This window comes from Paraphaeosphaeria sporulosa (genome assembly GCF_001642045.1).
Source record: "Paraphaeosphaeria sporulosa strain AP3s5-JAC2a unplaced genomic scaffold CC84scaffold_6, whole genome shotgun sequence".
Taxonomy (NCBI): Eukaryota; Fungi; Ascomycota; class Dothideomycetes; order Pleosporales; family Didymosphaeriaceae; genus Paraphaeosphaeria; species Paraphaeosphaeria sporulosa.
In genome coordinates, this window is record NW_017253365.1 from 1903067 (window position 1) to 1926165 (window position 23099).

General features: G+C 55.8%; 8 protein-coding genes across 8 annotated transcripts; 3 read left to right on the top strand and 5 right to left on the bottom strand.

Moving 5' to 3' along the window:
• Positions 1-903: 903 nt before the first annotated feature.
• CC84DRAFT_1094495 (uncharacterized protein) lies at positions 904-1339 on the bottom strand (the record flags this gene model as incomplete). Its single annotated transcript, XM_018174566.1, has 3 exons — positions 904-1100; positions 1154-1246; positions 1303-1339. The coding sequence occupies 3 exons, from the start codon at positions 1337-1339 to the stop codon at positions 904-906; spliced, it is 327 nt and encodes a 108-aa protein (XP_018035374.1).
• Positions 1340-3695: 2356 nt separating this feature from the next.
• Positions 3696-5834, bottom strand: CC84DRAFT_1094592 (beta-glucan synthesis-associated; the record flags this gene model as incomplete). Its single annotated transcript, XM_018174570.1, has 4 exons — positions 3696-4240; positions 4290-4812; positions 4863-5145; positions 5194-5834. 4 exons carry the CDS (start codon positions 5832-5834, stop codon positions 3696-3698), a joined length of 1992 nt encoding a protein of 663 aa, XP_018035375.1.
• Positions 5835-8031: 2197 nt separating this feature from the next.
• On the bottom strand, positions 8032-8612 carry CC84DRAFT_1218407 (uncharacterized protein; the record flags this gene model as incomplete). The annotated part of the gene is made up of 2 exons (XM_018182992.1): positions 8032-8261; positions 8393-8612. 2 exons carry the CDS (start codon positions 8610-8612, stop codon positions 8032-8034), a joined length of 450 nt encoding a protein of 149 aa, XP_018035376.1.
• Positions 8613-9387: 775 nt separating this feature from the next.
• CC84DRAFT_1093546 (TPR-like protein) lies at positions 9388-12288 on the bottom strand (the record flags this gene model as incomplete). The annotated part of the gene is made up of 7 exons (XM_018174522.1): positions 9388-11096; positions 11152-11308; positions 11361-11453; positions 11501-11680; positions 11733-11815; positions 11865-12068; positions 12123-12288. 7 exons carry the CDS (start codon positions 12286-12288, stop codon positions 9388-9390), a joined length of 2592 nt encoding a protein of 863 aa, XP_018035377.1.
• Positions 12289-12518: 230 nt separating this feature from the next.
• On the top strand, positions 12519-13965 carry CC84DRAFT_817148 (uncharacterized protein). The gene has a single exon (XM_018187526.1). The coding sequence runs from the start codon at positions 12827-12829 to the stop codon at positions 13904-13906; it is 1080 nt and encodes a 359-aa protein (XP_018035378.1). The 5' UTR covers positions 12519-12826; the 3' UTR covers positions 13907-13965.
• Positions 13966-16892: 2927 nt separating this feature from the next.
• CC84DRAFT_1165365 (aldehyde dehydrogenase-like protein) lies at positions 16893-18925 on the top strand. Its single transcript, XM_018178700.1, has 4 exons — positions 16893-17102; positions 17150-17568; positions 17618-17624; positions 17672-18925. The coding sequence occupies exons 1-4, from the start codon at positions 16923-16925 to the stop codon at positions 18851-18853; spliced, it is 1788 nt and encodes a 595-aa protein (XP_018035379.1). The 5' UTR covers positions 16893-16922; the 3' UTR covers positions 18854-18925.
• Positions 18926-19001: 76 nt separating this feature from the next.
• CC84DRAFT_1092902 (glutamine synthetase/guanido kinase) lies at positions 19002-20582 on the bottom strand (the record flags this gene model as incomplete). Its single annotated transcript, XM_018174490.1, has 3 exons — positions 19002-19775; positions 19832-20088; positions 20156-20582. 3 exons carry the CDS (start codon positions 20580-20582, stop codon positions 19002-19004), a joined length of 1458 nt encoding a protein of 485 aa, XP_018035380.1.
• Positions 20583-21207: 625 nt separating this feature from the next.
• Positions 21208-22924, top strand: CC84DRAFT_813533 (NAD(P)-binding protein). The gene is made up of 4 exons (XM_018187524.1): positions 21208-21257; positions 21405-21502; positions 21674-22213; positions 22261-22924. Exons 2-4 carry the CDS (start codon positions 21456-21458, stop codon positions 22499-22501), a joined length of 828 nt encoding a protein of 275 aa, XP_018035381.1. The 5' UTR covers positions 21208-21257; positions 21405-21455; the 3' UTR covers positions 22502-22924.
• The last annotated feature ends 175 nt before the right edge of the window (positions 22925-23099 follow it).

Genomic DNA, 23099 nt, shown 5'->3' on the forward strand with positions numbered 1-23099 from the left:
CTAGCCGACAGAGCCCGAGTTGGCAAGCGTAGCCGATGATCGATGAATGGAGCGACTCGATCTTGTCTTCCGACCACATTAGCGTTGTCAGGTTAGGAGAAGATCTCCTGTGCACTTCTCATCGAGCCCATATCTTTGCACACTATACGCTTTGGGCAGAGGTGATGTGTGAACGATGTGTCTGCTCATATCTTCTTGAAATTACGCTCGGGCATCAATGCGAGCCGCTCCCACCGACCGATGCAGGTACCGAAGCTGTAGCCAAAACTCTATGTTGCGCCCCATATAAATCATGACTCGAGGTCCTGGTGAATATCATCGATCAAAAAAATTGTAGCGAATCCAAGCGCCCTGTGCGTGCAATTGCGTCCTACTACACGCCTACACCTGATCGTATCATCGCCGCTCCCGAAGTCGTCCCTCGATCCAGTCGTGGCTTCTTGGCTTCTTTCTATGTGAAATGTCTCATGTTCAAGCTTCCCGGCTTTACCAAGGGTCTACCCCGCAGCATCTATGGTTCGTCGATCTACGGTACATTGCGACCAGAGGCCTCAACCCTCAATGCCCCACTCGAAAACGTGGCTCGCTTCGGCACTAAGCATATCGGCAAATGAGCAACACGATCTAGCCGCAATTCTTCCCGCAATAGGGAGGGAGTTGAGGCTCCAGCTACGAGAAAGAGGCGCCTCAGATTGGCTCGATTAGTGCGCTTCGGAGCTGGCTCCGATGGTGGTCGGCGAGCACCAGATGAAAGCATGGAGCAAGGCTGTCTGTCTCAGCGGGGAACGGAGCTTTGAGAGGGGTTGCGCTTTTGTTTATGCGTCTGCTGAGTCGATCCTAACCTCGACTGCCCAAACAGAGTTATAGTACACTATTATACAAATGACATGGTGGCAGCAGTCCTCATACACCGTACCTGAACTCTCGCACCTTCTTCTGGTAATAGTAGGTAGCAAGTAAGCCTGTAGCGCCAAGTGCTATCGGCACGGGCGCTCGACCTCCTGTCTTAATAATTCTTGGGACAGCTGATCCGAGCAAAACGAGGCTGTTTCCTAGCGCAAGCTCTGTACCATAATCCTTGTTTTCTTTGATTCGATAGCCTGGAGCAAAGTCAATGAAGTTGTGCAGTGCTCTCTGTTTGGAGGGTACCTACCAGCGTATCCGTATGAGGCGCCGAGCACGAGACCTGCAACGAGGGATGGTGTTGAGCGTGTGCGGAGGTATCCGGCCGTTCCGCCAACCGAAACTGCAACGATTGTCAATGTTACGATCACGAGATCTCCTGTGCCATGGCTTGCTTACGGAGCCCAGCGAGCGTGAAAGATGGGTGTTCAGCCATTGCTTTGATGGTATGAGATCGATTGTTGATGTAACTGCAGAGGAGACGATTGACGAGGATGTGCTGAGGAAATGCATTAGTCAGCGACGCGTGCCTGCCGCGGCCTCACAAAGCGTGAACGTGATGCCCAGGATTCTACGTTTCATTTCAGAAGTAAAAAAAACCCGGCATTACGGAGTAGATGTCACACAGGTGCATTTAGCAATCATTATGCTCGCCGTGCATACTCGAATCAAGCACCGCCAAAGAAGATAGAACTGACCAGGTCCACCGAAATTACCGATGCTTCTTGCGAAGAAATTCACGACCATCACGTCGCCGCAGATGTCAAAATCGAGCTAACTCTCACCCGTAATTGTATAGTGTCATATGAGCAGTTCCTTGACCGGAAATACACGTCTTCGACTGCAGTAGGACGCGCAGATTATGAAGCTTCTGAATCCATCTATTGCACCGCCGCTCACGTTGACCAGGTAGAAGACCAATAGAAGACCGTGTATATGAGGCACGGATGGACCAAAAATTGATACCGTACATACGGGTCACCAGCGTGGGGCAAGAAGCTTCACTCGTGTTTTCGATCTTCATTCACAGACTCTTATGGCTCGCCCAAGGCGACGTACCTCCATCAATCTTCCGTATTTGGCAACTTCAACGTCCTCTATTCGACATCGTGGACACCCTCGATCACGGTGCAAGCTGACTTAAACTTCAACCTTCCATATTCGCATATAAGACATCCTTGGATCATGGTGTAAGCTGGATCTGGAGAGGCAGCTTACACCGTCTTCAAAATCTATCATAAATACCCAATATGGTTCACTCAACCACTCCTGCTCGTTGAGAGGTTGGTTGCCACAACGCAATCGACGACTTTCCAATCTCTACCGTTTCCAGAAGTTTAGGGTTGTGGATAGACAGGCACATCCTTGCTTAATCTACCAATCAGCACCCTGCATGTTTGCAAACTAGCATGTTAAGCACCCTGGAAACTCCGAGACCTGCGTTGAGAGTGGCTTGAGTTGGAAAGTCGTCCAATCAAAGGCACTTGGATAGGACTCATGAAGGTATGCTCAAGCGCTCGAGCATCGACGGTTTTCCGGGCACTGCCCTCCTAGGAAGTTCGCACCTGACGGCTACAAGGATGCCCTAGCGCTTTCCGCTTGACCGTCATAGTGTCCATATACGCTTCCCGAAACTGACTTTGACTGAAAGTTGATCAAATCAGAGCAAAGGGCTGCAAAAGCGACAAGGATTTCCCACGTGGGTGCGAGAGGCTTCAGGGGAATCGATGGGTTCTTCCAGATTGCTGTCTTGGGAGGTGTTGAGTCGCCAGCTCCAAAAGCCCTTGAAGATGATGGCACAGCACAGAATACGGCTCAGTCAATTTATAATCATGAGGGCAAGCCCAGTGTCGCTAACGTGATTCCCCGTAGGTATTCTTCGCGTGGGATACACTCTACGCATACGCCTGTTTTGCCAAGAAGCCATCATAAATGTCTTACTACCTCAGCGGAAAATCACTCAGCTCATCGCACAAGATTGCAGATATCATGATATTTCTTCTACATCCGCTCCGTGGACATCATATCCCCTTAACCCGCACTTTCTCATCCCGAGTTCCTTCTTGTCCCTCGCTCGATAACATTAACAAGCCATCGAGCGCATGCGTGGTTCCCATAGCTCATCCACCGCCCGAAATACCCCATCCCACCCAGAAGACCCAGAAGACCCAGAAGACCCAGTAAAACATCCTTTTTATCCAACATATGCAGTGAAGTACGCGCAAAGCAAAGTAAGAAGGCCGCCGGAGCTTACGGTTCGCACATACGTGCAACCACTGCAGCGAATGGAGAAGAACATTATAATTCGTAATGTAGGACTTGGTCAGCGCCTGTCCAACCGCCAAGAAGCCAAAAACAGAGCTCCATCCAATTTTATACAGCGATGCATATGAGAAGGCCGTGATATACATTGGCGCCGTAAATAATTGCAATAGGGTCGCCAGCAATATAACCATCCCAGTGTAGATAAGACAGGTATTGTTTGTCTCGTAGAGGAGGTGCATGTGAAAGAAAGTCGAAGCGAATGGAAGTGATAGCCGGCAGCAATTCCAAACGCATGTGCAAGTACTAATTACTTAGGTCGTAGGTAGACGCCAGACACCGATGCAAATGCAGCAAAATCCGATCTTTCCGATGCGCTATTGGAAGCGCGACATCGCTTCAGGTGGGCTAACGTGAAAACGCGTGCATTACGTGTTGCGGCGGTAGTCCAATAGGGTCGTGTTCATGGGCGCGTTCAGCTAAGGGAGTATAGTTTTGGTAGAACACTTTCTCTTCCAGTTGCCGGCTCATCAGCTCTTGCAACCGTTCATGAACGAGTTCTTGGGCCAGTCGTACTTGGTTCCCTTCCAGTCCGTCAGGTTGGGGTTGGCGTATGGCTCGGGATGTTTCCTGATATACTCCGTTGTGGGGTAATCCTTCGGATCACAGGTAAGAGCCTGGGTGTCATCATCCGGATCCTGGTAGATACGAATGTAGTCGATTCGCATGGTAGCAGGCAAGAATTTCGCAAGCTCCTCGAGATTGATGGCGGCAAATGAGTGGGACATGCCCAAGTTGGCGATGATAGACATGGGTTCCTCGGGGATCTTGCGCTGGCCAATGTTGCCGTTGGGCCCGATGGATGCGGCTTGCAAACTCCAAGTAGGCGAGTCGCCGACATACCAGGTAATGAAGCCATCATCGCCGGTCGTGTACTCGAACGCATACTTCTGGTATGCCTTGCCATTGTACCAGTCGTTATTCAGGTTAGAGAGACCTGAGAAAGCTTCTTGGAAAGGACCACCCTTGTAGGCATTCATCTCGGTAATGCGCTGATCATAGACCTCGACGAAATCTGAAAACATTAGCAGCTGCGTCGAAATACTATGCTGAAAAGGACTCACCGTAGTTTGGCTGATACCAGATATCGAAGGGGGCGATCTGAAGCGACTGAGACACTGAACCGACAGGATTCGTCTGGCCAGGGCCCAGGAAAACGACTGAGCCTTCCAGGGCATCGATTTCGGGAGCACTTCGCGATTTACCAGGATTGGGATGATCCTCTCCAGCGCAGGTACACGCGGGTAGTCGCATTCCTGGGAGGTAGCTGAGACCGTCGTATGAACTCTGGTTGGGTGTGATACCAACGTCACACTCGTCGTGGTAACTGTAGGGCCAGAGACCTTCAGTCGTACCTAGATAGCCAGGGCGCGCTAGGTTTCCCATCGTCCAGAAGCCGGGCCAGAAACCACTGACTTCGCCACTGCCAGCTAACGAGATACTAGCTTCCAGGTGGCCTCCCTTGTAGCAGAGCTTGTTCCACGATTGAACCATGCCGGAGCGATAGTTGAGGCCGTGATTCGCGTAGTTGGCGAACTCGAGGTTGAGCGTGCCATTGCTGGTGGAGACTGCGTCTGGTTCGTACCACTGAAAGACTGTTAAAAGGCTGGTCTCAGCTTACGCACGCAGAGACTCACCTCGAGATCCTGGGTCGCGCCATACCAGATGTCGACAGCTTGGAAATACGGATCATCACCATCGTAAAATGTGCGACCTTCATCATTGAACTCGTCTGAGAATACGAGCTTTTGAGTTTTGCCGTTGGCGGACTTTCTTGTCTTTGCCGATTCGGGAGTATCTTTGTCAATGAGATCTTTACGTATATTCTGTAATAACGGCTCGTTTTCTTTTCCAAGAATGCAGAGCGGGTTATTTGTGCACGGTGTCTTTTCAGGCGCAGTGATGTTGTGGACAAAGGTCCTAACCAATGTCAGCCCCAGTCGTTGCGCAGCTCTTAGGAATACGTACAGTATAGGATACCCGATGAACAATACGAGCAATCCTAGGGTAAGGACCACTAGTGCGCCAACGTTGACGATTCCTCTTTTCGTGAAAACGTCGCAGTCTCGCTCGTTCTTTTCGTTCGGATCGGGATTGTGCAACCAGTCGTCCTTTTCCACATCTTCTGGGAACAGCAGCAGCCCTGCAGAGGGCGTTATGTTGAATTTCTCCGATACAGTCTGCGTGTTCAGGTCCTCCTCGCTCCCCGCCCGCGAGGGTGCTCTCGAATCGTCGAAGGGCGAGGCGAACGGGCTGTATCTGGAGTCGCGGCTGGCCACAGAATCAGTGTCCCAGCTCGTTCTCCGCGACATGGGCGCGGCGGGCGATTCGTCTCGGAAGGGCCGTGTTCTTGACTTCTTGGGCGGCAGGAGGTGCTCCGCGGACGCTGCTACCGTCTCATTCTTGTACAGCGAGGGTACTGACGGTGATCGTAGTCCGGGACTCGCGGGCCCCGGGGCAGTGCCAGGGCGGATGGGCTGGGTCAACGAGCGGGCCGAGTTTTGGCGGGCGGTGCTCGGGCGCTGTGCGGAGGGCTCGTCGAGGATGTCTGCAGTGCCCGAGTTGAGGCGGATGTGCGGGTTGTCCCGCGGCGATAGCGGCGATGCCATGGTGAGCGAATGTATAGGGTGAGTATGCTGTTAGGCGACTACTGGGAGGAAGCCAGGGCGGCTGATCGGCTGTTGGGGTAGCGAGTGTTGTATTTTGCTGAGGCACGCAGAGGGCGAATTCCAGGCGGGATAGGGTAGCCCAGGGCGACCGTGGAATGCCTCGCCGAAAGTGACGCACGCACGCAGCCTGCGGTCAAAAGCTGCTTTCGTATTGCTACTGGTGGAGGAGCGCGTGAATGGGGCCGAGAGGCGCGCTGGATGAGTGTGACTGCACACAGGAGACGCCGGACGCTGTTGACGTATTGGGCGGCTGTGGGCTGGGTGGGCCACGCGGTGAAGGCAAGCTGGAGAGGCCGGAAAGCGAGTGTGGGAGGCTGCAGCAGGCGCTGGAAACGAGTGAATGCGACGCAGCAACGGCCGGGTTAGAACAGTGGCAAGCAGGTAGAGAGGCGCCGATGGCAGGTTGGATGAGCACTTCCAAGGCTGGCCCTTCTCCTTGGGGCACCCTAGTCTATCTCACAGGCCTCCTGGGAGATCTGGAAGCATGGCCGAAGGCGCGCCAATCACGACAGGTAATGGGCCGGCCCCTGGTGCGGCTTACGCAGGCGGCGCTCCACCGTCTGGCGGCCGACTAAAATTATCCGCGGCCAGGAAGCTGTCAACGAAAAGCCCGTTTCATTCATGCCGCTGCGCGAGCGTTGAGCAGCCGGCAGCGGCCGCGCGCTGCCAAACCAAACGCGCACGCTGGACGCTGGCATAGGGACGCCGAGCCCGAGTATTGTCCCGGCTGTTTCTCAATCAATAAAACCCGTCGCCGTGCGCGAACCCAGATGCATCCATGTCTTCATGCGGCGGGCGCGCCATCCGCCAGCCTCGTCGACGCCACCCGCGTGCGCCTCCGTAGTCGCCGCGATAACGAACGCTACACAGCATCCGAGACTGCATGCGCAGACGTCCTCCTTGCCTCGCTGTCTCTATACAAAGATCAGCTCAAGACGATGCCATCTCGCAGGGCCCAACTACCGGATAGTGCAGATCAAGCTAGCCCGTGCCGTCTCACGAGTTTTGGCTCCATAGTACGTGTTGCACCCACAGAAAATAGACTGCATAGCCGCCCCCTATGGTGGAGCAACTGGCTGGAAGCGCGACGATCCAGCTCACCAGCGAAGGCCAGTTCTCGCACCTGTCGTGCAATAGAAGCCGCGGGCCTCATCTAAAACGTTAAACCTGCCAGGCTCGTGCCGGCGGGTAGCAATCCTTGAAGATCGCTTTAGCTCGCGCGAGAAGATCCTTCGACCGATGACATGTCGTACTGCCGTTCTTCGCTTGCACCGTACCTTGACTCGCTTCACAAACGCTGCTGCACACGGTTTGTTGCGCACTTCCAGCGCTACCTACTCGTTTGAGAGATCTTTGGCCGTTTATCTCAGCGCTCCAGGGTCCACACGCCAGGCGTTGGTGTGAAAACCGGTTTCGTGTGCAGCTGGCGTCTCGGACGAAACATCGCAAGCGCTATTTTGCCCGAGATGACAGATGGGGACGCCTAAGCACTGATTCGCCCTGCAAGCGCATCAATTGCCTCAGCATGCACGCACCACATCTTATTGCAAACTTTGGAGCTTGGGGCTCCCCAGGAGATCTCAAACTGAGCAGTGAAGGCCCGGGAGATTTGCTTCGTTACAGCTGTTCTAATGCTTCGGCCCTTTTGGAAGCGCATGGCTCTCCTGTACGGCTACAGACGGCGAGCGTAATCCTCATATCCGGTGATGTCATGCAGTGCGGCGCACGCGGCAATCCTTGCAAACGAATGTAGCATCACAACTTCGGATACGTCGATCAACAGAGATTTTCCTGGCGATCGTAGCTTCGGCTTATCGTGAATGCGCGTCACTGAAGACGTTTGACGTGGCTCCCGACGGGCGATATGGCAGCACACGCAGGTCCCGGCATCAAAACACACTACTGGCGGAGATGCACAGTATCGGAAATCAAGAGGGAGATGTTGGCAACACTTATAGGCATGAGTCTCTACCATATCCCATGCCCCAAGTAGATCTACAAAGCAATGTACACAAGTAAGAAGCCTACATGTCTTTCCTAATATAGTTTGATGTGTGTATTATCTCCGCCTTGTTATCACCAAAGCATGTCGGATATGCAACCCTGCTCAATCCTGTTGTACCGGCATATGATTCCTCTACGACTCAACACTCAACGCCTTCAGCCCCAACACCTTGCCATCCTTTACACCAACAACATAATATTCCTCCCTTGCGCCAGTCAATGCCACCCTAAATACCTTCACTTCCCCATCAACCACCTTCTTCACGGTATCCACCACATTCTTGTATTGCCCCTTCGGATCCCACTTGCTCACGCTTAATTCCTCGACCTCGTCGTTGTGGCTCAGGATCTCCTTCAGTTGCTCTATAGCCCCAAGTCAGCCATCGTACCAAACATGGCAGCCAGCATATCTCGCCGTAGCTGCTCGTCCAGCAAACTCGTACGATAGAGCCCTGCACGCTCCACCCCTTCTACATCAAAGCAACCACACTTACGCTCAGTAATCTCATCTCCGTCATAATTTAGCGCCACAGGCTCAAAGGGCTCATCCGCATCACTCGTATACGTCGCCTCTACGCTCTTCAGCGCCTGCGGCACCGCGGCATTCACGCTCTTCGTGCCGTACCCCTCCGACTGCGACTGTGCCTGCGCCCTCCCCTCGTTGGAGTTGGCGTTGGCCTTGTTGAGGAAGGCTTCGTAGTCTGCATCAGACATGTTGGCCGGAGGCGAGGCGTGGAAAGAGCGTGGGTAGGGAGCGGATGCGGTTCGTTGGGGGAGCGTGTGCGTGGACGGGGACAGGCGTGCGATGCGTGCCGGATATTTGCGGGTGGAAAGTCGGCGGGGTTGAAGAAGGACGGTTCGAGGGCAGAAAGGAGGTATGCGTGAGACGAGGGTTTGCGCAGTGCGCACGAGCTGGTGGTTGGGGTTGGTCACCTGCATTGTTGGGCTGGGTGGGAAACGATGACGCAACCCGCGAAAACAAACGCGAGGTGCGCGCCGCACGAGCGCGTGTGATCGGTGCGCCATGACAACCCCCTCAAATCGGATTGTGGACCCTGTGTGAATAGCGTGATAACGTACCACGATGTCAAGTTCTCAGGACAGCATTTCATTACAATTCAATTGCATTCTGGAGTATTGTGAATCTAAGAAAGGAAATGTGACAAGGCTGCCAATGAGCATTTGTACACCAGATCCTCCAATAGTGAAACCGTGCCATGTCCTAAGCACATGAATCCGCTGTTGAAATCGCATGTACTGTGGATATCTTTGCCCCAAGCACGCCGCCCTAATCAACGCCCAAGATTCATGCCGACCATACTGTACGAACAATACGGCACCCGAACGGTAACAAGAAGTTCATGACTAATCTTGTTTCGGTCAGACGTCGTAAATGCCACGACTCTAAAGCTGAGCTGGGAGCGGAAAGGTGAATGCTTCGGAGGAAAAAAATAAATGGAAGATCTGATGGAAGATCCAAAGGAACGCACTACGACTTCGACTCCACCGGCGTAGGGGCGTGCGATGCGCCGTTAGTTGAAGCACCGCGGGGGCTGCTACGCTCAGATTTGGCCGCGGCAGGTTTGTTCTCCTCGCCGTCGTCATCGTAGTTCTCATCGACTTCCACGTGACGAGCTGCCGGCTCATGATGCTCTGGGCGCTCCTGTTTGGGTGTCTCAGACACGCGTGGAGGCATTGGCTGCGGCGTGCTCATTGGAGGCAACGATGGCGGATGATGAGCGGCTTCCGACGGGTGGTAACCATCGTTGAACCGACGAGGATCTGGACCATCTTGAGGGCTGTGACGCGGTACCTGTGGCGACGACATGCGGTGGGGCGGAGATGGGCGTCGGCTGTGAGGCTCCTCCAGTTTCTGACGCTTCTCGTCATTCGTAGGTGGCTTGGGGTGTGGGTGTTCGCCATCCTCCCACTCACGATGGCGCTTGGGAGGTGCCGTAGGAGGGCGATCTTCTCGGTCACGGGCAGCTTGCTCAGCAGCTACCAGAGCAGAGGCAGGCGGCGGGGCACCACTGGCAATGCCACCGACAGCAGATGGGTCAGGATGATGGAATTGGCCCTGGTACCCGTTGCGAGGGGATCCAGCCCTATTGTTTTCGACAATAGGACGAACCTCGGGAGCCGGGCTGCCAATGCGAGGATATTGTGGAGGACCCTGTGCAGGGCCATTCAATCCAGTAGGCGGCGGAGGTGGTGGCGGGGGACCGTTGTTCGCATGTGCCCCATAGTTAGGGTTCGAGATACGGTTGAGAGGTGGTGGCGGAGGGCCTTGTTGCTGCTGCTGAGCCTGCTGTTGCTGATGTGGAGGCAGGTGAGGCTGCGCCTGGGACGCTTGAGGCGTCAGCTGGGGAGGCGGTGGGTGATAAGGGCTGGGAGCAGCGTGATGAGTCTTAGGAGACGGCGAAAGCCCGCGACGCATGCCACCTGGCGGAGGAGGTCCTGGAGGCCCAGTAGGACCGGAGGGACCAGGCCCGTTGGTGGGAGGACGCGAAGGTTCCTGGTAGGGACGCATTGGCTCCTGCTTCAACGGGCTCGGTGGTCGTTGGGTAGCATGCTGCGCAGGCGGGCGAATGCCTTCTCGCTGGTCGTAAGGGTTCAGTTGCTGAGGAGGGAGCCCTGGTTCGCGAATCTGGGCCAAAGGCCTGTTCCACTCGGAAGCACCTAGAGCAGGCGGAGCAGGGCCCTGAGGAGGCTGCTGGGGTTGAGGGGCACCCCACTGAGGCGCCGCAGGTCCATGGATAGAGGCAGGCTGATATGCCTGAGGATGGACATCCTGAGGTGCTGGTGCACTGCCTTGGTTGGGCATGCCGGCTGTGGTCTGTCCGTTTTGGAGTAGTTGAAGACGCGCTTTGATGTGCACGTTAGACGGATCAAGGTCAGCAGCGCGTTGATAGGCGTCCAACGCGTCGGCTGTCTGGTTGTTGCATGATTCGTACAGAGTGCCGAGATCGTACCAAACCTCACTAATATTGGGATTGAGGCGGATGGCTCGGGAGTATGCGTCAAGGGCATCGCGATACTGGTTGATCTGGTAGTAAAGCACACCGATAGAGCACCAGAAAGTCGGATTACGGCCGTCTCGGTAGACAGCCTGCTGATAGGCTTCATAAGCTTTGGGGTACTTCTGCTGTGACATGTAGCAGCGCCCGAGCAAGTACCAGCTCTGTGCGTCCGTTTGATCTGATCATGTCATTAGCCGTTGTCCTAAGCTTGTGCAAGGGTTTACTGAACTTACCAGAAGCCACTGATTTCTCGAGGTACTCGATAGCCTGTTCTTGACTAGCGTAGTTGCTGCTTTGCTGGTGGTGCAACCAGCCCAACTGTTGCAGCACTTTGGCGTGGTTGGGGTCACGTTCCAGCACACGTCTGTACGCGGCCTTGGCCGAGTCGAACTGTATATCGTGTAAGTGGATGGCCTTCGTTCACGGTGGACGTGTTACATACCTCCTTCTGTTGTTCGTAGACGTGTCCGATCTGGAACCAGATGTCCTCTTCAGTCAACGGACGAGGCGGGTTGGTGACGATGTACTTGAAACACTGCATGACATTAGAGAGCGCTCCTGCGAGGGGAGCGCACAACTTACATCAAGACTCTGGTTGAACTTTTGTTGTTGCTTGTATATTATGCCAAGTCGAAAGTAGATTTCGTTGGCCTTCTCGAAGTTTGGCTCCATGCGCATCACTTGAGAGAAAGCTTCTTCGGCGTGCTCCAATGACCCGTACCGATCATAGAGGATGCCAATGCCGTACCAAAGCTTGGGCTCCTGATCACATTGTCAACACAGCACGCAAGACTCACGCCGAAGCCCGACTCACCTTGGGGTCAGACAGATGATACAAGGCCTGCTGATAAGCCGAGTACGCTTGCTGCAGATCGTCCATCATGAGGTAACAGTGGCCTTGCCATGTTAGAAGTGAAGTTTTGAGTGAGTTAACAGGGAAACCTACCGAGGCTACCCCACACGTCGCCGTTGGCAGGATCGACCTTGAGGATGGTGCGCAGATATTCAACAGCATGAGGGAACTGGTCCCGCGCGCGAAGAATGCATGCGATACCTTGCATAGCAGGAATGGACCACTGGTTATGCTTCAGGGCCTGCTCGTAGCATTGCATTGCGCCGTCGAGATCCTGCATTTGCTCCGACAGCGATCCTGCAGCGCGTTAGCGACCCTGTCACCGGCATGCTGCCATCCGCTGAAGCGTACCTAGATTGGTCCAGACAGACTCGGTGAGCTGCTGGAGATACTGCGACGGCGTCTTCGGCTGGCTCATATGTTGAGGATGGCCGTTGGGCTGCGGATGCCCGAGATGCGGGCCTCCATGGTGCGGCGGCATGCCCGTGGTGGGCGAGGGCTGCTGGTGGCTCGCCATGTCGGACGTGAGTTTTCAACACGCGCGTCTCGACACGGAGCCTCAGGTGGGGAGTACTGGCGCAGCAAGCTGAGGGAGCTGAGGAGCGACGAGACGACAACCTTAATTGTTATTGAGGTGCCAGTCAGTACCAGTTGGGGATGCTCAACTGGAGACGTTAGTTGATGACACGCGCGGAACCGTGGTTGTGGCCTACACGCGACGCGCCAGGCGAACTTACGGGGAAACGAGCAGAAGGTTGGCTGGGGCACTGGGCGCCGAGCGCGAGGGCACCGCGCAGACGGGACGGAGCAGGTGCAGAGGGAGTGACGATGGTCGAGATGGCCGGGACCGCTTGAGCAGCGGCAGGAGGGTGGGCGTGTTGCGGGTGCTCGGTACGGTGGGAAACGGGCACGGAGAGGGAAGACGGGAGGAGGAGGGAGAGCAGGGCGAAGAGCGCGCAAGAACCGCCGTCCAACGTCGCAGAACCCTAACCCAGAGGCGCCAAGATGACTTTTGGTAAGATGGATTAGGGCATGGCGTAGACGAGGGGCATGGCATGCAGCAGGGGTACCAGGGCCTGGTAGCGCAAGCCACCACGGCGGCCCACTGCTCCACACACACGGACGATCCCACGACTCCTTGCTGCCGACCTGCCACCACCTGCCCTTGTCGGCCGCCCTGCGACGGCTGCTCGGCGCACGCTGGCGTCGAGGCAGCGAGCCCGCTGCAGCACGCGCGATGCATCGCTGCGCTTGAGCTGCAGCTGATGGCACTGTTCTCTGTATACATGTACCCCAGATGTTCTTTGGCACGCGGCCGTCGCAGGAGGAGCTTCCATCCCCGGCATGCCGGTTCTTTCAGCTGGGAGGTGGCGGCAACGGCCATGGCCCATGATGCATTCCATTCCTCCCAAACATGTGCGCTGGCAGACAGACGCGTCGTGTGTGCTGCAGTGCCGCGGAAGGCTGCTGCTCGCGCTTGTTCCCGTCCGGTTGAAACGCGGCAGCCAGCAACGCTGCAACATCAGCACGCCTTCGAACGGCTGCAGAACCCCTCCCAGACTCAGCGCGGAGCTACTCATTTTGTTTTGGTCCAGAATAACCACGATGACCTCGTTCCGGCGCGCCCTAGTGTTTATATTTCGCCGATCGGGGCTCTGCGTCGCCTCGCCCACAAGACGCCGTTGAGGCTAGCGCCAGGCAGAGAACATCCACCCGCCTCTCCGGAGCGCCTGTCGCCATCTGCGCTTGGTGCCGCATCCGTCAGCCTGATGCGCAGATTCTGCTGCTCCGCGACGAACGTCTGCCAGCCACCAGAGGGACGCCAGGAACACCAGCCCGCTGGCCGTAGATGCCCGCCTCCTCCAGACAGGCGCAGTGGGCGGCTTCATTCTACGACACGCACGCCGACAGCCACTCATCGGCGTGGGCAGCGGCCTTGCGGGCGGATCGCTCAGCTTCCCGCTGACCAGGCCCAAAGAACGCTACTGGCGAGGGCGACGGAGGCCATGCCACGGCTGGTGTGCACGGCGTTTGGAGCCCGCCTGTATAAGGGGCATGCCGGGGTAGCACGCAGCAGCAGAGAGAGGAGGCGCCGGCCCGCTTGCCACGCTGCACTGCGCCAGTCGAGGCGGTGATGTGGGTGCGTCGTGTCTCGGGGGCGCTGCAGCACGAGGAGCGGCAGCCCACAGTGGACCAGATCTCCCAAGCCGCTTATGTGCCGTCCCCACCAAGCTTCCGGCCTGTTCTTCGCTTTAGGGTCCGTGACGCACTGGTTTCTCCGCCTCCCGCTCGGCAGAGTGCCTCATCCCTGCCTGGCCGAATCTGACAAGGGCCGGTGATTTCGTATGCATTAGCCTGCAGCTGGGGGGCTTTTTGGACACAAGGCCCGGCCTGGGGGCGGCAGCCTGCGGCCCTGCGGCAGTACCTGGCCCCTGGGGTGCTGCTCGGGTCAGACCGTCTGCGTGCGCTGCCTCCTCACCGGTGCTTGTCCACGGCCTGCCTCCGCCATCGCCACAACCCTCAGTGCCCGCTGTGTGAAGCTGCTGCGCGCGCCGGTGCGACCTGCCAGCCATCACTCGCGCTTGGTTCAGCAGCCGTCGCGCCATCGTGGAACGCCCTACCGCGATGGGGTTTTCCTTCTAGCCCGCAGCCACGTGAAACGCTGCGTCTGGATGGCTGAGCGACCGCCCCGGAGCAAGCCATTGTGGAGTTAGGGGCTGCGCGTCATGTGTGGGCGACCGAACCCTGAGCTCTCGCCAAGCGCGCCGTGGACAGCAGGAACATCTCCTCGTGAGCACATTTCGATTCTCCACGCATGACAATCCGGTGCTGCCCCCTTAATAGCCTCGACGAGCTTTTGTATAGCTACGCCGTGTGTAATTCTGCAATATGCAAGTTGCGCGGTCGGCACCGCGGCAGCTCCAGATCCAGTTATAATTGGGTGCGCAGCCCAGCGCACCATGAGACAGTGAGATTCTTCTTGATCCTCTCCGGCCAAATCCTATGGAATTGCCTGATCCAGCCCTGCGCACCCAGATTCGATTGCCTGCCAAGGCGAGGCTTCTCCTTTGCGATGCCCCGGACAAGCCACCAGGTTGGCACCAAGTGGACACTGCAAGGCTTGTATCAATGAGGCCCCACTATCACAGCTCTCCGTGCACAGAGTGCATTGTGCACGAGGAGTCGAGGGCCACGGGTCATCGGCATCTGCGCGATGTGGCCCTCGAGCTTGTCGCACTCGTGTTGAGGCGGCGCGTTATATAGGGCATGCGTTGGAGGCAGACGTAGGCCGACGCTGATGGTGAGAGCATTGCACAACCACCTCGTATTCGCCTGGACATTTGCCTTGTCGCCAACGTCTCTGACCTCTTATCACGCTGCAGGCTCGCCGCTATAATGCCCTCATCCGCCCGCTGTCTCACTTGACGCACATCTCATATTTAGCCAACACTGATCTACCACAGGGCTGGTAGCGGAAACGACTCCCAGGATCATTGCTTAAAGCCGCCGACCCCTGCGATAGGCGACCCACCTGCTCATTTATTCGTGGTTACACAACCGGATGCACGTCTACTCACCTGCCCGTAACTCTAATCTACGACTGGGCACCCACGCTGCCCGCTCCGGGAAGGCCTACTGCTGCCTTCATATACCGCAATCAACGTTTCGTCTACGCGCCCGCACCTAGGAACGCATCCCGGAATGGATGTTACAACATATCGGGTAACGCTTGCATGGGTGCCGCGGTGATCGAACCCCGCGTGGGCTGGACTCTTGTTGACAGGTCGTGCACCCTGTCACGGCCACCTTACGGCCTCAACCCGTGGTTTTCCACACTCGGGGGAATGGGCGGGAGTTGATCTTAGAGCTTGACTTCGCCATGCTAGCAGTGGCAGACATGATGCGACACGTGAATCGTACCACTCATGTGCTAACGTTCGTTATTCCGTAGGGTATGCCCAGCAAACCACACAATGAATGGAACGGTAGGCCCTGCTTCCCACAACTGCGGTTGCGTGACCAACATCAGAGGTCGGAACACAGACATGCTGTGGTACACTAGGAAAATGATCACGATTGATGCATTCCTTCTCCACGCGGATCAACCCAGCAAACATCATGATGATCCAACACATCATATTTTCGGAACAACCGATCTAAAGCCATGCGAGCGGATGAGCAGTCAGCGGGGTGAGCCGGACGTGACGGGCTGCGCGAGCTGGGACACGCTGGCGGGTTTCAGTCATCAGATTCCGGTGCAAGCCCTGCCATTTATTGCACGCCCTTCAACGCTGTTTTGTCACACTCAGGGCGCGGCCGCGTGAGGTCATTGCGTCGCTTCGGCTGGAGAAGGGCAAAATAAGCAAATCCGTTGAGTGAGCCGTGTGGAGCCGTGGCGCCGCCCATGTGCTACCGCTGACTTCTCCCCGAATCGAGGGTTCCAAGGTTTGTTTGGTCGGCCCGCAGCATCCTCTTGGGTAGCGACTCTCGCGAATGTTGTGCGATGAACCGTGAAGGATGTTTACGTTCTGTTGGGTTTACATGTGCTTGTGATAGGCTCTGCCAAGAGAGAGACGTCGCTGACTACGTAGCACTCCTCGAACTTTCCTCCAGCTGAAGCTGATGCGCATAGACGTGTCCCCTCGCTACCAAGCAGCAGCATGCTTCTTCGCCCAACACATCAAAACGAGGCACTGAAAAGATCAGCAGATGCCGCTGAAGAGCTTGAAACTCTCGGGACATACTCGTAATAGACTGCATGTATATCATCGCGACCTTAGCTCTTCTCTTCGACCTTCCAAATGTGCTTCATGCAAGAATCTCGTCGCCTATGGGCTCAAACTGTGTTGCATCAACTTTGTTCGTGCGGAGTACATGAATCGTTATCGTCACTTCGCAACATATCATGGCAACTTTATCCAGGCATATCCATACTTGAGCAGTCGTCTTTTCTTTGCCATACCAGGCTGTCTCCGAATAGTTTCCACCCAACTACTTGGAGGCTTGCAGATGGGGTGACTGAGCGCCGAGGGCGGTTTCCGCCAGGCACCGCGCTCTGATTGGCTCAAGCACATCTCATGATTTCGTTCCCATGTCGCGTTCGCTCTCAAAACTTCCTTGGTACAGCAACAAATCCATCCTACGAGCACCATGGAGCGATTTGAGGACCACAACCCTCTACTGTTGTATGCAGTCGGTGTGGTAACCCTGTACCTCTTTTATCGACTTTTTAGAATCGACCCTGAGGCTGCGGTGACTTACAATGTCGCACCACCAGGGCAGGTCGCGCCAGGATGGAAGGGCGAGGTGCTGCAGGAGCTTTCGATGAAGGTTAGTACCTGTGAATACATGCGAGGGAGTCAATTGACAATGTAAAGGTCCCCGGCTCCACCCTGATCCAATGCTATGCCCCCGCAACCGGCGAGTCCCTGGGCCACATCAAACCCTCCACGACGGCCTCGATCGACAGCGCCATTGCGAAAGCCGCCGCGGCGCAAACACAATGGGCACAGACATCGTTCGCGGAACGGAGGCAGGTGCTCAAGACTATGCTGAAGTTTGTCTTGGAGAACCAGGAGACCATCGCGCGTGTGGCTTGCTTGGACTCTGGGAAGACGATGGTGGATGCGAGCTTGGGAGAGATCTTGGTAACGGTAGAGAAGCTCAGGTGGGTTATTGCACATGGGGAGGAGAGCCTGAGGAGCGAGAGTAGGCCAGGGAACCTCTTGATGGCGTACAAGTGGCATGAGGTTATGTGGCAGCCGCTGGGCGTTGTAGCGGCGTGTGTGAGCTGGAAGTAAGTGCTCCCTTCATATGCTAGTTGATACATCACTAACATACTACAGTTATCCTGTGAGCTTGTAATTCGGTCAAATTATACAACCCCTAACAACGAACAGTTTCACAACTTGATATCGCCCGTCATCGCGTCCATCTTCGCCGGTAACGCCATCATCGTCAAGGGCTCCGAAAATACGGCTTGGTCTAGCAGCTACTTCGCTTCAATCGCTACCTCCGCCCTCATCGCCTGTGGACACAGCCCGGATATCGTCCAGTCGGTTGTCTGCTGGCCCAACGTCGCAGAACACCTCACTTCCCACCCGGGCATCGCACACATAACTTTCATTGGTTCTCGCCCCGTCGCCCATCATGTCTGCGCCTCCGCTTCGAAAGCCCTCACACCAGTCTGCGTCGAGCTCGGTGGAAAAGACCCGGCCATTGTCCTAGACGACCTCTCAAACAGCGACTTCCATCGCGTCTCCAGCATCCTCATGCGTGGCGTCTTCCAGTCCGCCGGCCAGAACTGTATTGGCATCGAGCGCATCATCGCCCTTCCCAACGTCTACGCCCGCCTCATCGAGCACCTCACACCTCGCATCAAAGCCCTCCGCCCAGGCTCCATCCTCAATGCCTCTTGCGACGACGCCCCCATCGACATCGGCGCCTGCATCTCGGACGCCGGCTTTTCCCGCCTAGAATCCCTCATCGCAGACGCCGTAACCCAAGGCGCGCGCCTCGTCTGTGGCGGAAAGCGCTACGTCCACCCGCAGCACCCCAAAGGCCACTTCTTCTCTCCGACGTTCCTCATCGACGTGACACCGTCCATGACGATCGCACAAGAAGAGCTATTCGCCCCCGTCTTCACCCTCATGCGCGCGGACTCCGTCGACCAGGCCATCCGCATCGCAAACTCGACGCCCTACGCGCTCGGCGCCTCCGTGTACGGCTCCTCTTCCCGCGACACCGAGCGTGTCGTTCGCGGGGTGAACGCTGGCATGGTCGCCGTCAACGACTTTGCTGTTACCTATATGGTGCAGCTGCCCTTCGGTGGTGTAAAGGGCAGCGGATACGGGCGGTTTGCAGGGCAGGAGGGGCTGAGGAGCGTGTGCAATCAGAAGGCTGTTACGCGGGATCGCTGGCCGTGGTTGGTGAAGACGAGCATACCTGGTCCGATGGACTTGCCGCTGAAGGGCAAGGGTGCGGGGGCGAGGGCGTGGAAAATGGCGTGTGGAGTTGTGTGGGTTGGATATGGGGACTTGAGGGGGAAGATCATAGGTATAAAGAACCTAGTCGGATTGTGAAGAGCGGGAGATATGAATGAAGATGTACGCGATGTAGCGTATCGTACATAATACTAATATCTACCAGATCCGCAGCTTTGCTCTTGGTGTATATGCGAAAAGATCACAGGATATCGTAAAACCATCAAGTCCACATGCCCACACGCGTCTAGACCGTCTCAATGTACCGCTTGATCTCCCAATCCGTGACGGCTTCGTCCCAAAGCCTGATTTCATGCTCCCGCGTCCCTCCAAAGTGGTCCACAAACTCATCACCAAACACTTCTCTAGCCACGCTATCCTTGGCCATAAATCTTTGCGTGGCCTCCTTCAAGCTCTTGGCGAGCCGTACGCCCTTGTCGGTCGCGCCGCCCACGTCCTCGCCCTTGCCAAGCGGCGGTATGGATATCTCCATCTTCTTCTCAATACCCCGCCATCCGAGCGCCAGAATCGCAGCCAGCACAAAGTGCGGGTTCGTATCAGCGCCTGGAACTCGAACTTCGAACCGCGTCGCCTTGCCTGAGGACGTAGGCGGCGAAATAAGGCGGATAGACGCAGCGCGGTGCTCCAGGCCCCAGCTCACCGTCACCGGCGCCCAGAAGTTCTCAACCAGTCTCTTATAGCTGTTCACGTTCGGGGCGAGGATGGGCATAATGTCTGGGAGGCCGTCGATCAAGCCGGCGAGGAAGTGGCGTCCGAGATCGCTCAGGAAGCGCACGTCTGGGTAGGGTGGGGAGGGGTCCTCTTCGCCGCGGTAGAAGAGGTTTTTGCCGGCGTCGTCGACGATGGAAACGTGCATGTGGCCGCTGTTTCCTGGGAGGCCTTCGCGTGGCTTTGCCATGAAGCAGGGGGTTATGCCGTGCTTTGAGCCGAGGGACTTGACGACGAGCTTGAAGAGGGAGGCCTTGTCTGCCATGGCGGTTATTTCGCCGAATTCGAGGGCCTGTCAGTCACAATTAGTGTCAACTGGGTGGACGTAAAGGACAGAATGGGACGCACTGCTTCAAAAACACCTGGTCCGGATTCAGTGTGCCATCCTTCTATCCCACAGTTGAACTGCGCGCATGCGTCGAAGATTCCATAGTAATAGTCTTGGTTGTGCACTGGTCGCGTGATGCTGTAGCCGAACATGCCTTCCGTGAGCGGTGGGAGCGAATTTACGGGGTTGTCGCGCAGGAAGGTGGCTGTAGACGAAGAGTTGCGTTCGGGGCCGTCATGGCTCTGTGGTGCTCTGAACTGGTAGAATTCGTACTCGGCTAGGAACAAGTCAGATATCGAAAGGCGACAGGCAGTATCTGTCCTGCATTCACAGTGACGACTCACCACCGGCCATGGCGCCGTAGCCCTGCTCCCGCAGCTTGCCCACCGTCCTCTTCAATATACTCCTCGGGCACGCGCTCAGACTGGTTCCAGTATCCGGGTCATGGAATGATATTAAGAAGAATGGTACGTTATTCTCCCATGGTATTCTGCGGAACGACGACAAGTCTGGTATAGCGATCACATCGCGGTACCCGTTCTCCTTGTTCGAGATGCCCAGCTCCCGGAAGTAGGTCTGGTCATGCATGTCCCAGCCAAAGATGACGCTGCAGAACCCGAACCCCTCTTGCGCTATGGAGAGAAACTTCTTCTTCGCCATGAGCTTGCCGCGCAGGATGCCGTCGACATCGATGCCCGCGACTTTGACGGCGTTGTCGTTCTTGAGGAGCTCGGGCAGGCGCTCGACGGTTACTTCTTCGGCGTCGGACATGGTCGCGGTGGGGTACAGAACGACTCGGGGAGAGCAGCGAACGGCGGAGGGGGAGATGGGAGCGGGATCTGAAGTATGTGAAGCGAAGGAAGGGAGATAGCAGCGATAAAGCAGGTTTGGTCCGCTGGCTTTTGGGACGGATAGCTGTGGAGCTCGGGCCAATGACGATGGCTGGCGGCGGAGCTTCTCTCTTGTCGCTTGCACGGCGACTCCAACCTTCAGTTCAATAACAGATTATGGACTTGATACTAAGACATTCTTGTAGCATCGCTCTTGTTATTCTTACTAACCGCTCAACTAAAAAATCAATCATTATAAAGACGTGGTGCTCATAGACGCCGTTCGCGCAGCATTACCCCGCAATCCCAATGGAGGGGCAGGGGCATGCATCGTAAACAGCTCGCCATGCTGGATTCGAAGTACAATTCGAGTGAAGCTTCAAATCGAACGAAGGAGCAGCAATCCCTCACCGCCCAAGTTACACCATGCCTGTTCGCGTGTGCGGCGGCGCAACGTGGTCGCATGTGCGACTCTTATCTAACCCTGGGTCCGACTTCGGGAGCGCCCACAATCGCCGACAGTACCCGTCCCAGTCAAACTTTCTTTCCGGACCTCACCACCACCTTGTAGCGCGGATAGCTGCAGCTCCACCAAATAAAGAGCATTTGAAGCTCAGTAAGTAGCTGACCCCTTCGGCACGCTTGCCATCTGCTCGCCGGATCGCCGCCACGTTGCCCGAGAATTAGTCATTAGATCCATTGTTATAAGAGCTTTCCACGGCCTCGCCTGCGTGCTTCATACACCTTCCTAACACTGCCACAGGTTCGTGTTCATTTCATACAAGCACCTGATCCAAGAGCAAGGGCATTCAACATGGGCCGTCTTGAAGGAAAGAACTGTATTGTAACGGGAGCCGCCGGGTACGTATAACAGAATCAGTGCCAGCACACGTTCGTGGCACACCTATTCGAAATCACATCTACACTTGTAGAAATCACCAGGCTATGCTCTCGACATATGAGCAAATTGCTTAAGATCTTCAACTTGCTTCGTACTTCAACAGTCAATAAAAGCAACTAATTCGGTCCTAGAGGAATTGGTCTGGAGACCTGCATCCTCTTCGCTCGCGAAGGTGCTAACGTCCTGCTCTCCGACATCTCCGGTCCCGCCTTGGAAAGGGCCCTCGAGAAGCTCAAGTCCATTGTCCCAGATGCCAAGAAGCTTGATACCAAAGTCACAGATGTCTCCAAAGAAGCCGACGTCCAAGCCATGGTTGAGCACCTCGACTCCTGGGGCGGCGTGGACGTTATCTTCAACAATGCCGGCATAATGCACGCCGATGACGCCGATGCGGTTGACACGCCTGAAAAAATCTGGGATCTCACGCAGGCGATCAATGTCAAGGGCGTATGGTTTGGTAGCAAGCATGCTGTCCTGAGCTTCAGGAAGCATGGCAAGAAGAAGGCCAGTGTCATCAACACTGCGAGTGTTGTAGCTCTTGTCGGCGCCGCGACGCCGCAACTTGCCTATACTGCAAGCAAGGGCGCCGTTTTGGCGATGACGAGGGAATTGGCCATGGTTCACGCGAGGGAGGGTTTCCGCTTCAATGCGCTTTGCCCGGCACCACTCAAGTAAGTTCTCTCTTTACATTGTAAGCATCACGTACTAACGCTTGCAGCACTCCTCTCCTCCAGGACTGGCTTGGCGACGACGCTGCGAAGCGCCACCGTCGTGAAGTCCACTTCCCAACCGGTCGTTTCGGTGAGGCCATCGAGCAGGCACAGGCAGTTCTCTTCCTTGCTAGTGACGAGAGCAGCTTCGTCAACGGTACGGACTTCGTTGTTGATGGTGGCATGACCAGGTGTTATGTCACGCCGGAGGGTCCGGCTACGGAGCCGCCGAAGAACAACGCCCGCTAAATGACTTTAGCTGATTAGTCGGCATGAAGTAGTAGCAGCGGGGGCGATTTTTATTACTCTAGGTAACGAGACTGGCGTGGGTTATGGCTAGGATATGAGGCGTTAGGTGGGAGGGTCCTGATATGGGATGGGTTGCATGTGCTGCTCTTCGAGCCTTGATACATTTACCATGATGGAATGCCGCAATGTGCGCGACTATGCAGTGATATATCTGTATGTTCTGTTTCCACCTTGGAAGGTCACTGCGTCAAGCTGCGCCGATGCAACTCAGTCTGTACTCCCTACTCTTCATGACAGCTTCCTTTCACTGATCATCAATTTCCTCGGCACGCATATTTTTGCTTAGTTCCTTTCTCTTCAGAAACGCGATAACATGTGTAAGGGTGCAAATCTTATCTAGCTAGCTTGTTCGTAGCAGGGATAATCATCATCATAGCCCTGACATTACCCCTTTTGGGACGAAGCAATATCCCGTGCCTTAACATACGATTGTCATTCTACATCGGATGATTTGGCATAGACTACCGTAGATATGGACCGCTGCATAAGTGGAACAGCTGTCTGAAGATTCATAGTAAACGGAAGTTATCAAATATTT

What these genes read in the sequence shown, in the direction of transcription:
- CC84DRAFT_817148 (XM_018187526.1), top strand. Translation starts at nt 12,827, where the DNA reads ATGCAGCAGGGGTACCAGGGCCTGGTAGCGCAAGCCACCACGGCGGCC.
- CC84DRAFT_1165365 (XM_018178700.1), top strand. Translation starts at nt 16,923, where the DNA reads ATGGAGCGATTTGAGGACCACAACCCTCTACTGTTGTATGCAGTCGGT. An exon ending in TGCAGGAGCTTTCGATGAAG is followed by an intron (nt 17,103 to 17,149) that starts GTTAGTACCTGT and finishes GACAATGTAAAG; the next exon opens with GTCCCCGGCTCCACCCTGAT.
- CC84DRAFT_813533 (XM_018187524.1), top strand. Translation starts at nt 21,456, where the DNA reads ATGGGCCGTCTTGAAGGAAAGAACTGTATTGTAACGGGAGCCGCCGG. An exon ending in ATTGTAACGGGAGCCGCCGG is followed by an intron (nt 21,503 to 21,673) that starts GTACGTATAACA and finishes ATTCGGTCCTAG; the next exon opens with AGGAATTGGTCTGGAGACCT. An exon ending in CTTTGCCCGGCACCACTCAA is followed by an intron (nt 22,214 to 22,260) that starts GTAAGTTCTCTC and finishes TAACGCTTGCAG; the next exon opens with CACTCCTCTCCTCCAGGACT.